Raw genomic sequence first — 22,735 nt, 5'->3', positions numbered from 1 at the left:
ATAAAATAAAATAAAATAAAATAAAATAAAATAAAATAAAATACCTAGGAATAAACTTAACTAAAGAAGAGAAAGATCTCTACCATGAAAACTATAAGACACTGATGAAATAAATTGAATACCAAAAAAAAAGGAAAAGTATCCTATTATCATGGATTGAAAGAATTACTACTGTTAAAATGTTGAAACTACCAAAAGCAATCTATAGATTCAATGTAATCTCTATTAAAATACCAATGACAGGCCAGGCCTGGTGGCTCATGTCTGTAATTCCAGCACTTCGGGAGTCTGAATGGGTTGATCACTTGAGGTCAGAGACCAGCCTAGCCAATATGGCAAAACCCTGTCACTACTATGAATACAAAATTTAGCTGGATGTGGTGGTGTATGCCTGTAATCCCCGCTACTCAGAAGGCTGAGGCAGGAGAATCATGCGAACCTGCGAGGTGGAGGTTGCAGTGAGCTGAGATCATGCCACTGCACTCCAGCCTGGGCAAAAGAGGAAGACTTTGTCTTAAAAACAAATGTCTTAAAAGCCATAATGAAACAAAAAACAAACAAACAAAAAACAATGACAGAAGTGTGAGAGTGAAACCAGCCAGGACAACATAGTGAGACCTCATCTCTACAAAAAAAAATCAAAAAATTAGCCAGGTATGGTGATGAATACTATAGTCCCAGCTACTCAAAAGGCCGAGGCAGGAGGATCGTTTGAACTCAGTGGATGAACAAAACAAACAAAAACACCCAATAACATTCTTCACAAAACAGAAAAAAAAAAAAATCCTAAAACTCTAATGGAACCAAAAAGATGCTAAACAGCCAAAGCATTTCTTAGCCAAAAGACAAAGAAAAAAAAAAAATTGGAGTAATTATATCGCCTGACCTCAAAATATACTATAAAGCTAGAGTAACCAAAACAGCATGTTACTAGCATAAAAACAGACACAGACCCAGGGAAAAGAACACAGAAATCAGAAATAAATCTATGCATCTACATCTAAGTAATGTTCAACAAAGGTACCAAGTATAAACACCAGGTAAAGGATTGTCTCTTAAATAATGGTTCTGAGAAAATTAAGTATCCATATGCAGAATGAAACTAGAATTCTGTCACCGTATATAAAAATCAAATCAAAATAAAGACTTAAATCTTAAGATCTGAAACTCTTTCACTACTACTATAAAAAAAAAATAAACATTGGTCTAGGCAAATATTTATTGTATAAGACCTCAAAAACAGACAACAAAAGCAAAGATTGACAAATGAAATTATATCAAGCTAAAAGATCATGCCTAGCAAAGGAAACAATCAACAGAGTGAAGAGATAGCCCGCAGAATGAAAGAAAATATTTACAAATTATCTATCTAATAAGGGATTAATAACTGGAATATACAAAAAAACTCAAACAACTCAGTAGCAAAATAAAAAATAATCAGATTTAAAAATGGACAAAAGATATAAATAGACATTTCTCAAAAGAATACAAATATCCAACAGGTATATGAAAAAATGATCAACATTACTAATTATCAGAGAAATGCAAATTACAGCCACAATGTGATATCATCTCACCCTCATCAAAATCACAATTATGAAAAAGAAAATAACAAATGTTAACAAGGATGCAGAGAAAGGTGAACACTTGTATACTGTTGGTAGGAATATAAATTAGTACAGCCACTATGGAGAAGAGTATAGAGGTTCCTCAAAAAAAGACTAAAAATAGAACCACCGTATGATCCAGCAATTCCACTATCAGGTCTGTACCCAAAAGAAAGGAAATAAATGTATTGAAGAGATACCTGTACTCCCCTGTTTATTGAACCATATTCACAATAGCCAAGATAGGAAATCACTCTAAGTGACCATCAACAGATGAAAGAATTTTAAAATGTTGTATATATACACAATGGAATATTATTCAGCCCTAAAAAAGAATAAAATCCTCTCATTTGCAGCAACACAGATGGAACTGAATGTCATTGTGTTAAGTGAAACAAGCCAGGCCCGGAAAGACAAATACCACATGTTCTCATCCATATGTGGGGGAAAAAAATTGATCTCATGCAGGTAGTAAATAGAATGGTAATTACTGGAGGCTGGGAAGGGTAGGAGGAAGCGGGAATAAAGAGCGGTTGGTTAATGGGTATAAAAAATATAATTAGATAGAAAAAACAAGTTCAGTGCTCAGTTACAACAAGAAAGAGACTATGGTTAACAGTAATTCACTGTATATTTCAAAATAGCTGGGAGAAAAGATTTGGGATGTTCCCAAAACAAAGAAATGGTCAGTGTCTGCTGTGACAGATATCCCAATTGTCCAGATTTAATCATTACACATTGTACAATTGTTATCATTACCACATGTATCACATTAATATGTATGACTATTAAACATTATGTATCCATAAATTTTCAATTTAAAATACTGAAAGACAAAACTGTCAACCAAGAATTCCACAATCAGCAAAATATATTTTAAAAAATGAAGGCAAAATTTTCAGCATAAAAAAACTGAAACCATTCATTAGCAGCAGACTTGCCCTTCAAGAAATACTGAAGGAAATACTTAAGACAGACAAAATGTGATACCAGATATAATTATAGATCTACAAAAACAAATAAATAATGCCAGAAACAACTACAAGAATAAATACAGTTCTTTTCAAAAATTATTTAATATTTGAAACTCTTGGAAGATAAACTTTTTATACAAAAAGAATAACAATATATTGTGGGGTTTATAAAATGAATAAAAGTAAAATATGACACCAGTAACATAGAATCCAACATTATTGTAAGCTTCTTATAATACGCATGAAATAGTGTAATATCAGTTGAAAGTTGACAACAATAATTTAACTATGTATTCTACAGATCTTGAATAACTTAATAAAATAACAAAACAGTTACAGCTATTAAGCCAACAAAGGAGAAAATATGAATCATAAAAATACTTGAGCAATCTCAAAAAAGGCTAAAAATGAAAAAACCAAGAACAGATGACATAAGACAAAATCGAAAAGCAAGATGATGTAATCAAATGAAACCATATCCATAATCACAGTAAATGTACATTTTATAAGCATCCAATAAAAAGGAAGAGATTGTCAGGTTGGATAATAAAGCAAGATCCAGTAACTATATGCTGGCTATAAGAAAGGTACTTCAAACAAATAAATTTTAAGTAAAATAATAGAAGAACATATACTATGCTAATACCTAAGGCAATACATATATGTAATTCCATTTCCAAATATATATCTAGATAGAGAGGGAGAGAGACACAGAGAGAGAGAGAGAGAGACTTGGTCTATATATATATATTAGACCAAGTGAATTTCAGAGCAAAGAATATTATCAAAAATAAAGAATATCACTTAATAAAAAGGGGTCTGTTAAACTAGAGGATATAACAATCCTAATGTTTATGTCCCTAAAACAGAGCCTAAAATACATAAAACTATAACTAATAGAACTCCAAGGAGAAATAGACAAATCTACATATTATTATATATTTTAAAACCCCTCTCTTAACAACTAATAGAATAAGCAGGAAATCAACAGTGAGATAGCAGACTTAAATGACTCTATCAATGAAATTGGCCTTGAATGGGCATTTTAAAATATTCTGGCCAAAAACAGAAGAATATGCATGCTTCTTAAGTGCACATAAAGCACTTACCAAAGTCAACTATATTCTGGGCCATAAAATAAGTATCAACAAATTCCAAATGATTCAAGGCATATAAAGTATATTCTAAGACCACAAGAGAGGTAAATTAGAAATCATTAACAAAAAGATCCCTAGGAACCCCACAATATTGAAAAATAAATAACATACTTTTAAATTATCTATAGGTAAAAGAAGAAAAGAAAAATGAGAAAGTATTTTTAACTTAATAAAATGAAGAAACAACACACGAGAATTGTGATGATGCCAGTAAAGTAGTACCTAGGGAAAATTTATAGAATGTGACTCCTAATTTAGAAAGAAAGAAAAGTATCAAGGCAATGACCTCAGCTTCTATTTTAAGAAAGTAAAAAAGATAAAATTAAACCCAAAGTAAGCAGAAAAAGACAAGAGAAGAAACAAAAAGAAAAGAAAAAAGATCAAAGATCAAAGCAGAAATCAACAACAAAGAAAAATCAGTAAAACAAAAATCTGGGCCAGGCGTGGTGGCTCACACCTGTAGTCCCAGCACTTTGGGAAGCTAAAGTGGGAGAACTGCTTGAGGCCAGAAGCTCAAGATCAGCCTGGGCAACATAGCAAGAGCCCATCACTACAAAAATAATTTTAAAAATTAGCAGGGCATGGTGGCACACACCCATAGTCCCTGCTACTCGGGAGCCCAAAGTGACAAGATTACCTGAGCCCAGGGAGTCAAGACTGCAGTGAGCTGTGGTTGTGCCACTACAATCCAGCTGGGCAACAGAGTAAGATCCTTTTTCTAGCCAGGTTGAGCAGGAACAAAAAAGATACAAATTACCAATATCAGGAATGAAAGAAGTAGCATCACTGCAGATTCCATAGATACTAAAAGACTAATAATGGAATACTATGAACAAGTTCATGCCAATAAATTCAACCACTTATGAGGAAGTAGACAAACTAAGATATAACAATGAAACCTTATTCGGGAAAGATAACCTGAATAACCCCATATCCACTAAGAAAACAAACTTTACTTAAAAACCTTCCCAACAAATAAAATTGCATGCCCACATGGCTTCACTGGTGAAATCTACCAGTTCTACACAATCTCTTCCAAAATGTTGAAGAGGAGGAAATACTTCCCAACATATTTATCAGGCCAGCATTATCCCAATACCAAAACCAAAGAAAACATTACAAGGAAGAAAAATACAGACACATGCCTCATGAACATAGAAGCAAAAGTTGTAAAAAAAATTGTATTAAATCAGCCAGGCACCATGGCATGTATCTGTCATCCTAGCTACTTGGGAGGCTGAGGCAGAAGGAACACTTGAGCCCAGGAGTTCAATTCCAGCCTAGGCAGCATAGCAAGACACTCATCCCTAAAAAAAAAAAATAATCAAATCAAATCCATTAATATATAAAAGAGATAATCCATCATGACAAAATGGGGTTTATCCCAGTAATAAAAGCTGATTTAACATATAAAAATCAACCAATGTATTTCACCACATTAACAAACAAAATAAAAAAATATATGATTAATCTAAACAGATGCAGAAAAGGCACTTGGCAAAATCCAACATCTATTCCTGATCTTACAAAACCAACCAAACAACAACAACAAACTCAGCAAAGTAGGAATACATGGCATCTATGAAAAGTGTACAGCTAACATTATACCTAATAGTGAAGACTAAGGGCTTTCTCCCTAAGATTAAGAACAATACAATGGAATGTCTGCTATCATCCATTTTATTCAAAATTATACTGCAGTTTCTAGTCAATGTACCTAGTCAAGAAAAAAAAATCATAATCAGGTAATCCAGGGGAAACAATTAGAAGTGGTTAGTTCTTAGTAAAACAAAATAATGAAAAATGGGGATTAATGAAGAAAATGAAGAAATGAAATCACACAGGGGAACTAATTTCCACAATTATGTCTAAGTAATGTATATAAAACAATAGCTTCCTATTTAAAAATTACTTAAATAAATAAGTAGGTGGTAAGATTAGTAAGTAGATAAATGCAAAGTCTAAAGAATTTACTGGCACAAACTTTTTTTTTTGAAACAGAGTCTCTGTTGTCCAGGCTGAAGTGCAGTTCTCCTGCCTCAGCCTCCTGAGTAGCTGGGACTATAGGCGCACACCACCATGCCCAGCTAACTCTTGTATTTTTTAGTAGAGACGGGGTTTCACCATATTGGCCAGGCTGGTCTCAAACTCCTGACCTCGTGATCTGCCCACCTCAGCCTCCCAAAGTGCTGGGATTACAGGTTTGAGCCACCGCGCCTGGCCCAAACTTTTTTTTTTTTTTTTTGAGACATGGTTTCACTCTGTCACCCAGGCTGGAGTACAGTGGCACAATCATGGCTCAACACAGCCTTGACCTCTCTGGCTCAGGTCATCCTCCCACCTCTGCCTCCTGAGTAGCTAGGACTATAGGAGCCTGCCACCGTGCCTGGCTAATTTTTGTGTGTCTTTTTTTTTTTTTTTTTTTTTTTTGTAGAGACAGGGTTTCACCATGTTGCCCAGGCTAGTCTAGAATTCCTAGGCTAAAGTGATCCGCCCGCCTCGGCCTACCAAAGGGCTAAGATTACAGGCGTGAGTCACCACGCCTGGCCACAAGCATTTTAAAATACTGTTTTTGCTAATTTCAACAAAGCATTATTTGGGCTGAATTAACATACTCTGTAACGCGAATGGATAAACACAATAAGCTTAACTAGAAGAGAATTGTAATTTTCATTTCTGTACCTTATTTGAGCGTAATGACACTCGACCTCCACAACGAGCACAGAACTTTGTTTGGCAATATGAACAGTTATGGCCACATCCATCAGCAAACTTTGTTTTGTGGCAGATACCACAGGTTGGTGCATCACCCTTCTGTTCTTGCTGTTGCTGTGATTCTTCTCCCATCTTCTTTACCTGTTCCTTATACATTTCAAACTGCTGATGCAGTTTTCTGCAGAGAAAATAAGTAAGAAAAAAATTGGTTTCCTGATGATCTCTAAAGGAAAAATTATCACAATTTATAGACACAATTTTATAACCAAAAAATATACAAGATGAGAATAAAAAGAATGAAAATTTAATTTTCTGATGATAAATTAACACTTTTCATGGCACACTATTTGCAAAAGTATTGCAACTAGTTCCACCTTCTTTTTTGAGACGAAGTCTCGCTCTGCTGCCCAGGCTAAAGCGCAGTGGTGCGATCTTGGCTCACTGCAACCTCTGCCTCCCCAGTTCAAGCAATTCTCCCACCTCAGCCTCCTGAATAGCTAGGACTACCAGCACACACCACCATGTCAGCTAATTTTCATATTTTTAGTAGAGATGGGGTTTCGCCACATTGACCAGGCTGGTCTCGAACTCCTGACCTCAAGGCATTCACCTGCCTCAGCCTCCTAAAGTGCTATGATTATAGGTGTGAACCAACATACCCAGTCTCTACCTTCTAACATACATATTAAATAACCAATTAATATAATACATGTTTATGGAAATATTTCTTGAGATTATATTTCTAAATTTCTATCTACCACTTGGAGTACATTTTCAATCATATGTTCTAAAATACTTACAATATTATTTTTCTACCATTTAACTTCAGAAATACAGAAAGCTAACTTGACTTACACAGTGAAGTCAAGACCTATGAACTTCAAATCATTGAGACACAGTCTCAATGAGTGATATAAAGAATCCAGAGAGAGAAAAAATATTACATAGGCGCTCCAGTCCAATGGAAGAAAATTTACATGCTATTAAAAATGAAGAATTCCTTCATTTTGGGGGCTCTTGAGTAGACTTGAAAGTGCTGAGGCAAATATAAATAAACTTAAAATTAGTCAATAAAATTATCCAAACTAAAATAAAATAAAATAAGTGGGGAATAGAAAACAACAGTGCATCCAAGAGTTAACTCAACCTACCATATGTATAATTGTTCACAGAAAAAGAATAGAAATGAAGGAAATATTTGAAGGGATTATGACCAAAAATTTTCCAAAACTAATGAAAGACACCAAATTAAACACAAGAACCTCAGAGAATCCCTGGAAGCACAAATGTCAAATCAAATACCAAACATAAACACATGCCCCTAGTTTGCCTTCATAGTCAAACTGCTAAAACCCAAAGATAAAGAAAAAACTTTGAAAGCGGCCAAAAAAAAAAAATACACATTGTGTAGCGAGACCCAATGATAAGAATTAGAGAAGATTACTCTTGAGAAACCATGCAAGCTGGAAAGCTTTGAAGTCATGTCTATAAATTGAGAGAAAAAAAAAAAAAAAAAAAAAACCTGTCAACCCAGAATCTCATACACGGTAAAATTAGGCTTTGGAAAATATGCATAAGTAAATAAAATTATAAATAAAATTTAAAATAGAAACTCTTCCAGATGGACACGTATTGAAGAAATTCATTGGCAGTAGACCTTCACTGCATGGAACTTAAAGGAAGTTCTTAAAATAGAAAGAGTATGATACTCCTTGGAAGTACCATATGGAAAAAGAGACCAAGAAAAGAAATACACGCTTATATTAAAAACAAAATGTGCCTCAAAAACTTAAGAAAATAGAAAATTAAACCCAAAGAAAGCAGAAGAAATACAAGAGATTAGAACAGAAATCAATGAAACCAAACGCTGGTTTTATGAAAAAAATCAATGCAGACTGACATAAGCAAGTTAAGAGAATAGGACTTTCCAACATTTGTCCCTCAACAGCAACATCAATTTGAACAACTATCCACATGTGAAAACACCTTCATGAGCCCTAAGGAAACCAGGTGGGAGATTATAGCAACTGAGTGTAGCAAAAAAAAATAAAAGACGCACTGAACAGGGTAAGAAGGACAGTTTTACATTTCCTGTTCATCCCTCCCCAACCACAGAGATAAACAGAGATACTCATTGCTAGGGAGAAAAACAGAGAACAGAACACTCAACTCTGCCTTGAACTCCAATACCACGCAATTGTTTACTGTAAAATGAGGTGCTAGGCAGACCCCCACAGTCTGACATCAGGGTTGTTCACACAGACAAAGCCTCCAGGTCCACTCCAGTGCCAGAACAAATCCCACATCCCCAGGCTCCATGCCTGACCACCAGACTTGGTCTTTGGGCCTGCTCAATCTCTAGGATGACTCCAGACTTCTACAATGCCCTCAGTGCCAGGCTGGTTCCCATGACCCCAGGCTTCAGGCACACCCCAGCATCAGGCCAGGCCCTGCAGCTCAATTATCAGGCTAGCATCCTCAGAACCAGCCTCCAGACAAGCCACTGTGGATATAGGCTCCAGGCACACCTAGCACCAAACCAGCCCCTGTAGCCCAGGATCCAGGCTGTTTATTATCTGCACACCAAGCCTCCCAGCCCACCCTGGCATCAGGTGAGATCCCACAGCTCTAGGTTCCAGGCCTGTCCAGTGGACAAGGTCTACATGCAACCTCCAGGCATATTACAGAGCCAGGACAGCCCCAGCCATCCTGGACTCCTGAATACTCCCATTATTATACTGGCTCACATGGCCCCAGGTTACAAGGCATGTCCCAGCACAGCACAAGTGCCTAAAGCTCTAGTCATCAAGCCAGCACACAAAGACCCAGCCTCCAGGGTGGCACCTGCAGATACAAGATACAGGCCCACTCAGCACAAGACCGCCCCCGTAGTCCTAGCCTCCAGGCTTCCTTCAGGTTTCAGACCAGCCCAGTAAAACAGCGGCCCATACCACTGCAAACATCAACCCAACACAGCGACAGGTTAGCATCCTGGTCTAAGGCAAAGGTCAGAACCTGCAAAAACAGATTCTAGGCATACACAATGCCATGTTGGCCCCTGAGGCCCCACCCTCCAGGCCAGCCCTTGCAAAGTCACACTCCAACAGACCAACAGACCAATAGTATGGCAGTAGAACCCAGTGCCAAGACAAACCATATGGAAAGAGTGTCCAAATCCACTCTTGTGGACACAAAACAAGTTCCACCCTAAAAGACTCAGGCCCCAGGACCAACCAAGTAACAGGTCAGGTCCCATGGTCACAAAGTCCATCCCAGTGCACCTGTGCACTAATGCCATCCCAATACCTAGCCAGCCCCTCCTGACACAGGCTCAAGGGCAACTTCAATGCCAGGTCAGCCTCTGTGGGCCCAAGTTTAAGGTCAGTTCCCACAGAAACAGATTTGAGGACAAAGCCTACAGACCAAATGAATCGGTCCACAACAGAGGTTCCAGGATCAAAGCCCAACCCAACGAACCCAGGGACGAGGGACACACACCTGCTGACCCAGGCACTGGTTCAGTCTGCTCAAGAATTCCAGCAACAAGCCCACCTACCAACCATGCAAACAGCTTGCCCAGAATCACCACATGGGCTGACTGGTGAAGACATTTTCCAGACAAAGACAATCTAAACAGATGGAATAAGTCCCTACTTCCTACATACACAGACATCAGCAGAAGGTAAGCATAATCATGAAAAACCAAGGAGATAAAACACTACCAAAAAAGCAATCATTTCCAGCAAGGAAGTATAAGAAGATGATGGAAGAGAAGCCTTCATTAATCATCCTCCTCACAGGAACACCAAATTGAACAACTATTCACACAAAAAAGCACTGTCATAAGAACCAAAGATCAAGTAAGCAATCACGGTACCTCGTTTTAACTTTATATATAAAAAAGAGGCACTGAAGAGGGTAGAAAAGACAGTCTTAAATTCTTAATGCCATCCCTCCTTCACCTATCAGCAGCAGCCACAGAGTGCAGGAAGAGAATCTGCGAACTTACAGAAGGGAGAGTGTAGTAATTGTGGGACTCTGCATTGAAACTCAGTGATGACCTGTCACAGATGAAAGCAACACCAGGCAGAACTCAGCCACCCCTCATAGAGGGAGCATTTAGATCAGCCCTAGCCAGAAGGGAATTGCCCATCCCAGCAGTAGGAACCAGAGTTCAGGCAAAGGCAAGCCCCATCACCATGAGCTAAAGGGGTCTGGGGTCCTAAATAAACCTGAAAGGCAGTCCACGCCACAAGGACCACAATTCCTGGGCAACTCCTGATTCTGTGCTGGGCTCAAAGCCAGTGAATGAGGGGAGCATGCAACCCAGTGAGATACCAGCCAAGGTGGCAAAGGGAGTGTTTGCATCACCCCTCCCTCAACCCCAGGTAGCAGAGCTCACAATTCTGAGACTCTATCCCTCACTTGGAAGAGTATAAAGGACTTTGTCTGGCACCTTGGATACCAGCTCAGCCACAGTAGAATATGGTACCAGGCAGAGCTGTGAGGCCCCCACTGACTCCAGGCCCTGGCCCTGGCTCTGAAATACCATTTCTGAGAGAGGGGAGAGGGGAGAGGGGAGAGGGGAGAGGGAGGAGAAAGAGACTCCGACAGACTCCATTTGTTTGGGAGAGAATAAGGAAAGAGAACAAAAGTCTCTGCCTAGTAATCCGGAGAATTCTTCCAGATTTTACCCAAGACCTTATCCAAGGCAGTACCGCTATGAGTCTGCAACATTCCTGGGATTGGTGTGGCCCCTTGTGATGACACAGCTACACTGATCAAAGACATCGATCACAACATCCAAGTCCCTTCAAATACCTGGAAAGCTTTACCAAAAAGAATGGGTACAAACAACCCCAGACTGTGAAGACTACAATAAATACTCTACTCTTAGATCCCCAGAAACCAAAGAATACCCACAAGCATCAAGACCATCCAGGAAGACATGACCACACTAAACAGACTAAGTAAGGCACTAGGGAGCAATCCCAGAGAGACAGAAATATGTGTCCTTTAAGACAGAGGAATTCAAAATAGCTGCTTTGAGGAAGCTCAATGAAATTCAAGATACCATGGAGAAGGAATTCAGGATCCTATCAGACAAATTTAACAAAGAGATTAAAATAATGTAAAAGAATCAATAGAAATTCTAGAGTTGAAAAATGCAACTGACATACTGAAGAATGCGTTAGTCTCTTCACAGCAGACTTGATCAAGCAGAAGAAAGAATTAATGACCTTGGAAACAGGCTATTTGAAAATACATGGTCAGAAGAGAAAAAAAAGAATAAGAAACACTAAAGTATACCTACGAGATCTAGAAAATAACTTAAATTGGCAAATCTAAGAGTTATTGGCCTTAAAGGTATAGACAGAGATAGGGGTAAAAGTTTGTTCGAAGGGATAATAACAGAGAACTTCCCAAACCTAAAGAAAGATATCAATATTTGAGCACAAGCAAGTTATAGAACACCAAGCAGATTTAACCCAAAGAAGACTACCTCAAGGCATTTAATAACCAAACTCCCAAAGGTAAAGGATAAAGAAAGAGTCCCAAAAGCACCAAGAGAAAAGATAGAGACAATATAGAATGAAGCTCCAGTATGTCTGGCAGCAGACTTCTTAGTGGAAACCTTACAGGCCAAGAGAAAGTAGCATGATTATTCAAAGTGTTGAAAGAAAACAACTTTTATCCTAGAATAGTACATCCAGTAAAAATATCCTTCAAACATAAAGGAATCAAGACTTCCCCAGACAAACAAAAGCTGAGGGATTTAATCAGCATCAGACCTTTCAACAAGAAGTGCTAAAGGGAGTTCTTCAATCTCAAAGAAGAATGTTAATGAGCAATAGGAAATCACCTGAAGGTACAAAACTCACTAGTAATAGTAAATGCACGAAAAACACAAAATATTATAACACTGTGATTGCGGTGTATAAACTACAGATATCTTAAATAGAAAGATTAAAAGATGAATGCATCAAAATAGTAACTACAAAACTTTTCAAGACATAGACACTATAATAAGATATAAACAGAAACAACAAAGATAATAAGCACGAGAATAAAGGTTAAGTATAGTATTTTTATTAGTTTTGTTTTTGCTTATTAGTTTATGCAGTCAGTGTTAAGTTGTCATCAGTTTAAAATAATGGATTCTAAGATGTTATTTGTTAACTTCATGGTAACCTCAAATGAAAAAACACACAACAGATACACAAAAAGTAAAATACGAGCAATTAAAGCACACCACAAGAGAAACTGACCTTCACTACAAAGAAGACAGGAAGGAAGGAAAGAAGGAAGAGAGGACCATAAAGCAACCATAAAAAACAAAATAGCAGGGGTAAATCCTTATTAACATTGAATGTAAATCAACTAAACTCTCCAATCAAAAGACACATGGGGCCAGGAGCGGTGGCTCATGCCTGTAATCCCAGAACTTCGGGGGCTGAGGTGGGAGGATCACTTGAGGTCAGGAGTTTGAGACTAGCCTGGCCAACATTCTGAAACCCCGTCTCTACTAAAAATACAAAAAAAATTAGCTGGGCATCATGGCGCATGCCTGTAACCCCAACTACTCAGAAGGCTGAGGCAGTAGAATCACTTGAACCTAGGGAGCAGACGTTGCAGCGAGCTGAGATTACACCACTGCACTCCAGCCTGGGCAACAAAGCGAGACTCCATCTCAAAGAAAAAAAAAAAAACACATGGAGTAGCTGAATGTATTAAAACAAACAAACAAACAAACAGAAAACCCAATGATCTGTTTCCTAAAAGTAACACACTTCACCTATAAAGATATACATAAACAGAAAATAAAGGAATGGAAAAAGGAATCTTTCTATTCAAGATAACAGTATTTTATACACCACAATCACAGTGTTATAATATTTTGTGTTTTCTGCACATTTACAATTACTAGCGAGTTTTGTACCTTCAGGTGATTTCCTATTGCAAAAGGAAACCAAAAAAAGAGCAGGAGTAGCTATACTTGTATCAGACAAAATAGATTTCAAAACAAAATTTATAAAAAGAAACAAAGAAGGTCATTATGTAATGATAAAGGGATCAATTCAGCAAAACTATGTAACAATTATAAATCTATATGCACAAAACACTGAAGCATCCAGATATTGAAAGTAAATATTATTAGAGCTAAAAAGAGAGATAGAACTAAATACAATGATAGCTGGAGACTTTAAAACCCCACTTCTAGCATTGGACAGATCATCCAGACAGAAAATCAACAAAGAAACATCAGACTTAATCTGCACTACAGACCAAATGGAATTAATAGGTATTTACAGAACATCTCATCCAATGACTGCAGAACACACATTCTTCCCCTTAGCACATGGATCATTCTCAAGGGCAGACCGTAAGTTAGGCCACAAAACAAGCCTTTAAAAATTTTTTTTTAAATAAAATTATATCAAGTATTTTCTCTGACCACAATGAAATAAAACTGGAAATCAATAATAAGAGAAATTTTGGAAACTATGCAAACACATGGAAATTAAACAATATGCTCCTGAATGACCAGTGGGTCAAAGAAGAAATTAAAATGCAAGTTAAAAAAATACCTTGAGACAAAGAAAAATGGAAACAACACACACCAGAATATATGTGATGTAGCATGGGCAATTCTAAGGGGACAATTATAACAATAAATGGGTAGATCAAAAAAAGAAGAGAGATCCAAAATGAACAGCCTAAAATTACGACCAAAGAAACTATGAAAAGAAGAACAAACTAAGCCCAAAGTTAGTAGAAGGAGGGAAATAATACATATCAGAGCGGAAATCAGTGAAATCAGAAATTTTAAAAAATAGAAAAGATAAAACTAAGAGTTGTTTTCTTGAAAAGATAAAATCAACAAGCTTATAGCTACACTAAGAAAAAGGAGGCTGCTGTAAATGAAATCAGGCATTAAAGTTCACACACAGAAATACAAAGGATCATAAGACACTGTTGTGAACTAATAACAATCCTTCTCAAACTCTTCCAAAAAACTGAATAGAAGAGAATGCATCCAAACTCATTTTATGAGGCCAGCATTACTCTGATATTAAAGCCAGAAAATAAACTACAAAAATAATAAAATTACAGGCCAATATTCTTGATGAACATAGATGCAAAATCCTCAACCAAATACTAGCAAACTGAATTCAACTGCACATACAAAAGGATCATCCACCATGATTAAGTTGGATGCCTTGACAGTTCAGAATGCAAAGATAGTTCAACATATACAATTCTACCAATGTGATGCACTATGTTAACAGAATAAAGGACACAAACCGTATGATCATTTTAACAGATGCAGGAAAAGCATTTGATAAAATTCAATATCCTTTCGTGATAAATAAACTCTTAAATTAGGTATACAAGAAATATGTCAACACAATACAGGTGTTACATTACAAACCCACAGCTAACATCATACTCAATGGTGAAAAGTTGGAACCTTTCCTCTAAGATCAAGAAAGAAGACAAGGATGCCAACTATTGCAACTTATATTCAACACAGTAATGGAAATCCTAGCAAGAGCTATTAAGCATAAGAAAGAAATAAAAGGCATCCAAATTGAAAAGGAAATTTAATTGTCTCTGTTTGTGGACAACACGATCTTATCTCTAGTAAACCCTAAAGACTCCACTATGTTGAAGAGATATCCATAGTCATATGTTCATTGCAGCATTATTTACAATAGCCAAGATATAAATCAAGTAAGTATCCATCAGTGAATGAATCAATAAAGAAAATGTGTTATATATACACAATGGAACACTATTCAGCTATAAAAAAGAAAGAAGTCCTGTCATTTGTGACAACACAGGTGAACTCAGAGGACATTATGTTAAGTGAAGTAAGCCAGGCACAGAAAGACAAATAGTACATGATCTCATTTACATGTAAAATCTTAAAAAGTTGAACTCATAGATGTAGAGGGTAGAATTATGATCACCAGAGACTGGGGTATGGGAGGTTAGGGAGATGTTGGTCAAAGGACACAAAATTTCAGTTAGATGGGAGATTCAAGTGATCTATTGTACAACATGGTGTCTATAGTTAATAACAATATATTGTATTTTGAAAATCATAAGAGGGTAGACTTAACGTGTTCTCACCACAAAAATAAGTATGTGAGGTAATGCATATGGTAATTAGCTGGATTGAATCATTCCACAACATATACAGACTTGAAAACATCATGTTGTATAAGTATATACAATTTTTGTTAATTTAAAATTAAATTTAAAACTTTTTTAAAATTCAAGAAAAAAATCACTAAAATTAATAAACCTCAAGTTAGAATGATGAAAAAAACAAGACACAAATTACCTATAGCAAGAATGACAGAGATTACTACAGAATTCACAATTAATCTAAATTAATTTAAAAGACTGCAAAGGAATACTATAAGCAACCATATGCCCATATGTATCTATGTCTTTCTTTGAAAGACAGAAACTAGCATAACTCATTCACCAAAAAAAAAAAAAAAAAAAGATAGCTTGACAAGCTTTATATCTATTAAATAACTTTAATTCATAGTATAAGAACCTTCCAAATCTAAAACTCTGGTTCTCAATGGTTTCATTGGTGAATGTTACCAAACACTGAAGGAAGAAATAATGCCAATTCTACATAGTCTCGCCCAGAAAACAGAGGATGGAACATTTCCCAACTAATCTCTTAATGCCAGTATTACTCTGACCCTAAAACCACACAAAGAAGCCGGGCATGGTGGTATATCCCTGTAGTCCCAGCTACTCAAGAGGCTGAGGCAGGAGGATTGCTTGAGCCCAGGAATTCAAGGCTGCAGAGAGCTATGACTGCACATTGTACTCCAGCCTGGGCAACAAAGCAAGACCCCATCTCTTAAAAAAAATTACAAAGATACTGGAAGAAATTATAGACCAATAAAGTATTTCTCATAAGCAGATATTTTGTAAAATCCTCAACACTAAAATATTAGCAAATCAAATCCAAAAATGTGTTAAAGAATAATACCTCACAAACAGGTGATGTTTATCTTAGGAATGTAAGTTTGGATACATATTTTAAATTCAAGCAATATAATCTGTCATATTAATATGATTACCTAAAAATTTGCTAAGAAAGCATGTCACACAACTGCTTAGCAAACTAGGAATTGACAGAAACTTCCTTAGCACAGTAAAAGCATCTGTAAAACAGTCTACCACTAACATCACACTGTATGGTGAAAAATTGAATGCTTCCCCCTAAGATCAGTAATAAAGCAAGGTGTTCTCTTTCACTACTTCTAATCAACATCAAACTGAAAATTCTAGCCACTACATTAAGGCAGGAAAATAAAATGAAAATAAAGTTTACAGATTAGAAAGGAAAACAGAAAACTATTTGCAGTTGCCCTACTTCTTTGTATAAAATCTCAAAAGAAACGAGCAAAAAAAAAAAAAAAAAAAAAACCTCTTGTAACAACTAAATGAATTTTAGCAAGCTCACAGGACACAAGATCAATATACAAAAAACAATTACATTTATATTTAGTAGTAATGACCAACTGAAAATGAATATTTTTATAAACAGTCTGCAACAACAGCAAAAAATAAAAAAAGAAAAAAGATCCAGGTATAACTCTAACAAGATAGGAACAAGCTTCTTATGGTGAAAACTATAAAACACTGATAAAAGAATCAAAGGAGACCTAAATAATAGGAAAAATATACCACATTAACCAATGGCAAGATTCAAATTGTTAAGATCACAATTCTCTTCAAATCAATCTATTCAATCAATGCCATTCCCAATAAAAATCCCAGCATTGTTTTATTAAAATTGACAAGCTACCTCTAAACTTTATGTGAAAAGTGAAATCCTGGAATAAACAAAAATATTTTTTAAAAAAGAAGAAAGGTGAAAGACTCAAAGTACCTGATTTGAAGACTTACTATAAAAGCTGTAGTGATCAAGTAAACATGGTATTGACAAAGGATAAAGATACATATCAATGGATGCAATGGGAAGTCCAGGAGTAGTACAATACTTAGTGACCATTAACATTTTTTACAAATGTCCTGAAGTAATTCAACGGAGAAAAAAAATTGTCTTTTAAGCAATTAGAAATTTACATGTAAAACTAAGGATATCATTTGGATGTTTTGTACCCTCTAAATCTCATATTGAAATCTGATCTCCAATGTTGGAGGTGGGGCCTGTTGGGAGGTGTCTGGGTCATGGGGGTGGATCCCTCATAAATGGCTTGGTGCTCTCCTCATGCTAATAGAGTGAGTTCTTCCTCTGCTAGTTTACAGGAGAACTAGTTGTTTTAAACAGTCTGGAACTACTCCCTGCCTTTGCTCCCTCTCTTGCCATGTGACATATCTGCTTCCTCTTTGCTTTCCACCATGAATGGAGGGTTTCTGAGGCCTCACCAGAAGCCAATGACAGCACTTTGCTTCTTGTACAGCCTGCAGAACCATGAACCAAATAAAACTTTTTTCTTTAAAAATTACCCAGGTATTTCTTCATAGCAATGCAAACAGACTAACATAAATAGTAGCTGAAAATCCATGTGTAAAAAACAAAACCTCAACTTGCATCTTACACCTTATACAAAACTAACTCAAAATGAATTGCAAAACTAAATATAATGGCTAAAACTATAAAACTTCTAGAAGAAAACATTCAAGAAAATCTTTGTGATCTTGGGATTTGGGTCTTGGGAAAGACTTCTTAGATAGGTTAAGAAAATATTTTTTTAATAGGATATAAAAGTATGTGCCAGGGAAAGTGGCTCACATCTGTAATCCCAGCACTTTGGGAGGCCAAGGTGGGCAGATCCCTGAAGTCAGGAGTTCGAGACCAGCCTGGTCAACATGGTGAAACCCATCTCTACCAAAAATACAAAAATCAGCAGGCATGGTGGTGGGCACCTGTAATCCCAGCTACTCGGGAGGCTGAGGCAGGAGAATTGCTTTAACCCGGGAGGCGGAAGTGAGCCAAGATCACACCACTGCACTCCAGCCCGAGGGACAGAGTGAGACTCCGTCTCAAAAAAAAAAAAAATAAAAAAAGTTTGAACCAGAAAGTAGTCATAAACAATATATAAATGAATGAGTGTAGCTGTGTTCCAGTAAAGATTTATTTATGGGCACTGAAATTTGAATTTTATATTGTCTTTACAATTACAAAGTAGCACAAATTTAAAAAAATTTAATCAACCATTTAAAAGTGTAAAAAACTGTTTTTAACTTATTGGTTATACACAAACAGGCAGTGGGATAGAACTGGCTTGTGTACCATAGACTGCATACTTCTCTATGATATAGTTTCACTTATATGACATTCTGGGAAAAGCAAAATCAGATTAATGGTTGCCAGGGGCTGAAGTGGAGTGATGGGCACAAGAAACCTTTTGGGGTAAAGGAAATAGTCTATATCTTGATTATGCTGATAGACTTTATGTTTGTCAAAACTCACTCAACTGTATACATAAGAGGTGAATTCTACTGTAAATAAACTATAGCTCAAAAAACCTGACATTAAGAAAAGTTAGATTTCAAAGTGCTAACCTAAAGTCAGCCAGTAAATTAAAAGATAAAATTCCAGGAATCCTTATATCTACTTCATCACAAAAGTATACTTCCTTTCTACACCTAATATCAATGAAAACTGTTTTAAAACCAATTTTATTAACTTTTTCTGTCACTTCAGATAATACCCTGTTTTTCCCTGATAATCTCACACCAGGTTTAAGTGAAGCTCTGCTAACACAAAACAAGCACCACTACAGGAGGTTCAGGACCACAAATGAATGAGCTCTGCATCAGAGCTTCTCCCACCATTTAGAAGAATCATCTTTCCAAGTGTAGAAATTTGACACATATTTGTACATTTGTGCCATACTGTACATTTCCACTGCAACACTGTTGATACATTTCCTATCTTTGAGATGCTTCTCAGTAAATGACTAAACCCCATTGGGAGAAAAAACAAGACAGAAAAATTAGAAAGAGCAATATTGTTTCAGTTCCAGAGACACTGGATTACTAGACAATTTACCAAGTGCTATGGGTTGAATGTCTCCGCCAAAACTCATGTTGAACTTGATTCCCAATGTGGCAGTGTTGGCAGGTGCGGCCTAGGAGTTGTTTGGGTTATGGGATAGATATCTCATGAATAGATTAATGCTCTTCCTTGGGGGTGAGTGAATTCTTGCACTAAAATGGATTAGTTCTCACAAGAGTGAATTGTCAAAGACTCTGGCTTCCTTCGTTTTACTCTCTTGCTTCCTCTTTAACCATGTGATCTCTTCACACCTGCCCACTCGCCTTCAGTTTTCTGTTAGAGTGGAAGCAGCATAAAGTCCTGAACATTGTTCCCTGTATCAGTAAATGGTGCCACCATTCAATTATACAGGCCTGAAATCTAGAATGATTCTGGAATTGTCTCTCTCCCTCAAATGCATAATTTATCTACCAATAAGTTCTTTCAATTTGACATCCTACATGTGCTTTGAATCCTTCCACTTCTCTCCATTATATGCTGCCAATACTATAGATCTTGCTAACATCAATTCCCACCTAATCTAGAGAATAGTCTCCTAGTTAGGCTACTCACATCCATGCTTCTTCCCTTCAATCTACTCTACACTACAGAAAAAACTCTCTCTACTTAAAAAAAGAGTTATTCTTCTCTCACTGCTAATTGTCCTTAAGAAGAAAAATCTTATGAGGACCTACAAAACCTTGGATACACATCTTTAACTTCATTTTTTTGCAGTTTCTTTTCCCACCTTCTGCTAAAGTCTTTCTTTCTTTCAATTCTTTTTCTTTCATCCCATTTTAGTCTGTATTTTATACATGCTCTTGCCTCTGTCTAGAATGAATGAATGGATTGCTATGTACACTTTTTTTAATTCTCTTTTTTAAAACCTTAGGTATCCATAATATAATTGATCATACCCTTGGTAGCACTGCCCATGCTTGGTTCTTGTTCTATTTAACTATTTTCCCTTCCCCAATTTGATCTCCCTTCCCTGAGGAAACCAGTCTTGTATATTTGCATAGATGGCATGTGCCATTTACTTATTTCCATCTATTTCTGTCACTCAATTTTACATTTTTATATTAAAATCTAAATAGATAAGCCATAGCTAATATGCATGGTACTTACTATGTATCAGGTAAACAGATAGTATTACCATTATTCATATTATTGTCCCTATTCTACAGACAAATTATGTGGCTCATAGTCAAACAGCTGGTAAATTGTAAAAGCCAAATCCAAATTTAGTGTTGTTCCAAGAGTTCGTGCTCTTTACCCCTATAGCTGCTGCATCTAGTTCAAGCATTTTAATGGCTGTATAATGTTTCCGTTTGGATAAACACATTTTATTCATCCATTTCTTTAAGTTGGCCCTTTATAATTCATTACTCTTTAATATATCTATGCCATATTTGTTAAATGCATATAAAGTTTTCCCTAGGGCATTTATGCAGAAATATGATATACATACTAATGTTCACTAGGTACTTTTAAACTGCTCTTCCAAATGGATTAACCCTGTTAGTACATCTGCAAGCAAAGTATGAATATTCTAGTTTCCTCTCATCCTTGCCAATGTGTGATTATTATTCAACTTTTAAATTTTGCTGATTTGATGGATATTAATTGATGTCCCATTTTTTAGTTCATAGTTTTCTGATTTCGGTGAAATCCAGCCAATTTGACTGCCCTTCCTATGAACTGCCTATTCATATCCTTTACTGGATTGGATTTCCTGTATTATTATTCTTGATATGCAGGAGTATACACTATATAGCCTATATATACATAGTTGAACATAGGAAATTTCTTCTCTCAGATTGTTAATTTTGTTAAACAGAAATCTTTAATTTTGAGGTAGTCAAATACAGCAATTTCTCCCTTCATCATTTGTGGCTTTGGTGGCTGGCTATATAAAACAAAATAAAACAGAACAGAACAACCTTACCTAACCCTAAGTCAGGCACCAAAATTTCTGTGGTTTCTTCTAGTAGCTTTATAATTTTACTAGTCATATTTAGACTTTTAATCAATCTGAAGTTTATTTTATATGTGCTGTGATGCAGGGATTTAATGTTAATCTTCTCCATATAGAGACTCTAAATTCCAAGCATCATATACTAGCTAGTTTGTCCTTTCTTCCACTGATTTGTGATCTCAATCTATCATATACTAAGTTCCCATATATGCATAGGTCTGTTTATGAACTCTGCATTCTGTTTCAATGGTGTTTGTGTCTGCTTTTACTCAAGAACAAGATAACAACAACCAAACTCCAAATAAAATTAAAGATGAAAAAAATCTTAAATATATAAATTTGAATATATAACTTTCTAGTGATGTAGATCAGAAGTCAACAAACGTTTTCTGTGAAGCACCAGATAGTAAGTAATTTAGGCCTTGTGGTCCATACAGTCTCTGTTGCTACTCAACTCTGCCACTGGGATGCAAAGGTAACCATCAATAATATGAAAACATGAGTTTGACTATATTCCAATAAAATGCTATTTACAAAAGCAGACAGCAGGCAGGATTTTGGTCCACAGGCCATATTTTGCAAATTCTTGATGCAGATAAAAGAGGCAAAGATATAATCATAAAATTAGTTTAAAACTTTTATTACAAATAAATATTTAAATATAAATTTAGAAATTTTTTCTACTTTCTTATCTCATAAAGTTATTGTATCTAAATTTTTCATGTATATCTTCTATATAAAAGTCTCCCTCATCACTAAGGAAACTCAATGAATTTCGTATTTTCTAAGGTAAACATTTTTTCACTTCTGAGTTCTGTGAAATAATGAGACTTTTTCAATTCATGTTTACTGCTGTTCCTGGAAAATTTTTTCCCAGCCACATAGTTTTGTTGTTGTTGTTTCCCTATTCATATTGTAAGTGTGTTTTCATATTCTCCAAAAGTTAACTACCTATATTACTCCTTTTTTAAGTAATCTTTTAAAAAGTTTGTTTACTAGGATTTCCAACACTTGCTACTGTGAGGTCATACCACTGTGAATTTGATTGATGTTAAATTTCTTGTTTCTCTATAGGCATAGGTATACAAAACTAGTTTGAGGTCCTTTCAGGACAATATGTTCTCTTCAAGCAGTTCTCTGTAGTTCAAAATAAAGAAATTAAGAGCTCCTCATAAGATAAGATTTATGAGGAATCAAATCAAGCAGTTTCCTTTTACTAGAGGGATGGTTTCAGGGGAAGGGGAGAATCCATATATTTC

The 22,735-nt window shown here is 36.0% G+C and overlaps 1 protein-coding gene across 14 annotated transcripts in view; it reads right to left on the bottom strand.

Moving 5' to 3' along the window:
• RIMS2 (regulating synaptic membrane exocytosis 2) overlaps positions 1–22,735 on the bottom strand; it is a 780,622-nt gene that overhangs the window by 563,971 nt on the left and 193,916 nt on the right. For all 14 annotated transcript variants that reach the window (XM_017885186.1, XM_017885169.1, XM_017885171.1 and 11 more), the window contains one exon: positions 6,421–6,631. In XM_017885186.1, the coding sequence (XP_017740675.1) occupies positions 6,421–6,631 (211 nt within the window). The remainder of the gene's footprint in view (positions 1–6,420; positions 6,632–22,735) is intronic.

This window comes from Rhinopithecus bieti, unplaced genomic scaffold (genome assembly GCF_001698545.2).
Source record: "Rhinopithecus bieti isolate Rb0 unplaced genomic scaffold, ASM169854v2 scaffold_13352, whole genome shotgun sequence".
NCBI lineage: Eukaryota > Metazoa > Chordata > Mammalia > Primates > Cercopithecidae > Rhinopithecus > Rhinopithecus bieti.
The sequence above is the reverse complement of the archived record's forward strand: the minus strand, read 5'-3'. Positions and strand labels throughout refer to the sequence as shown.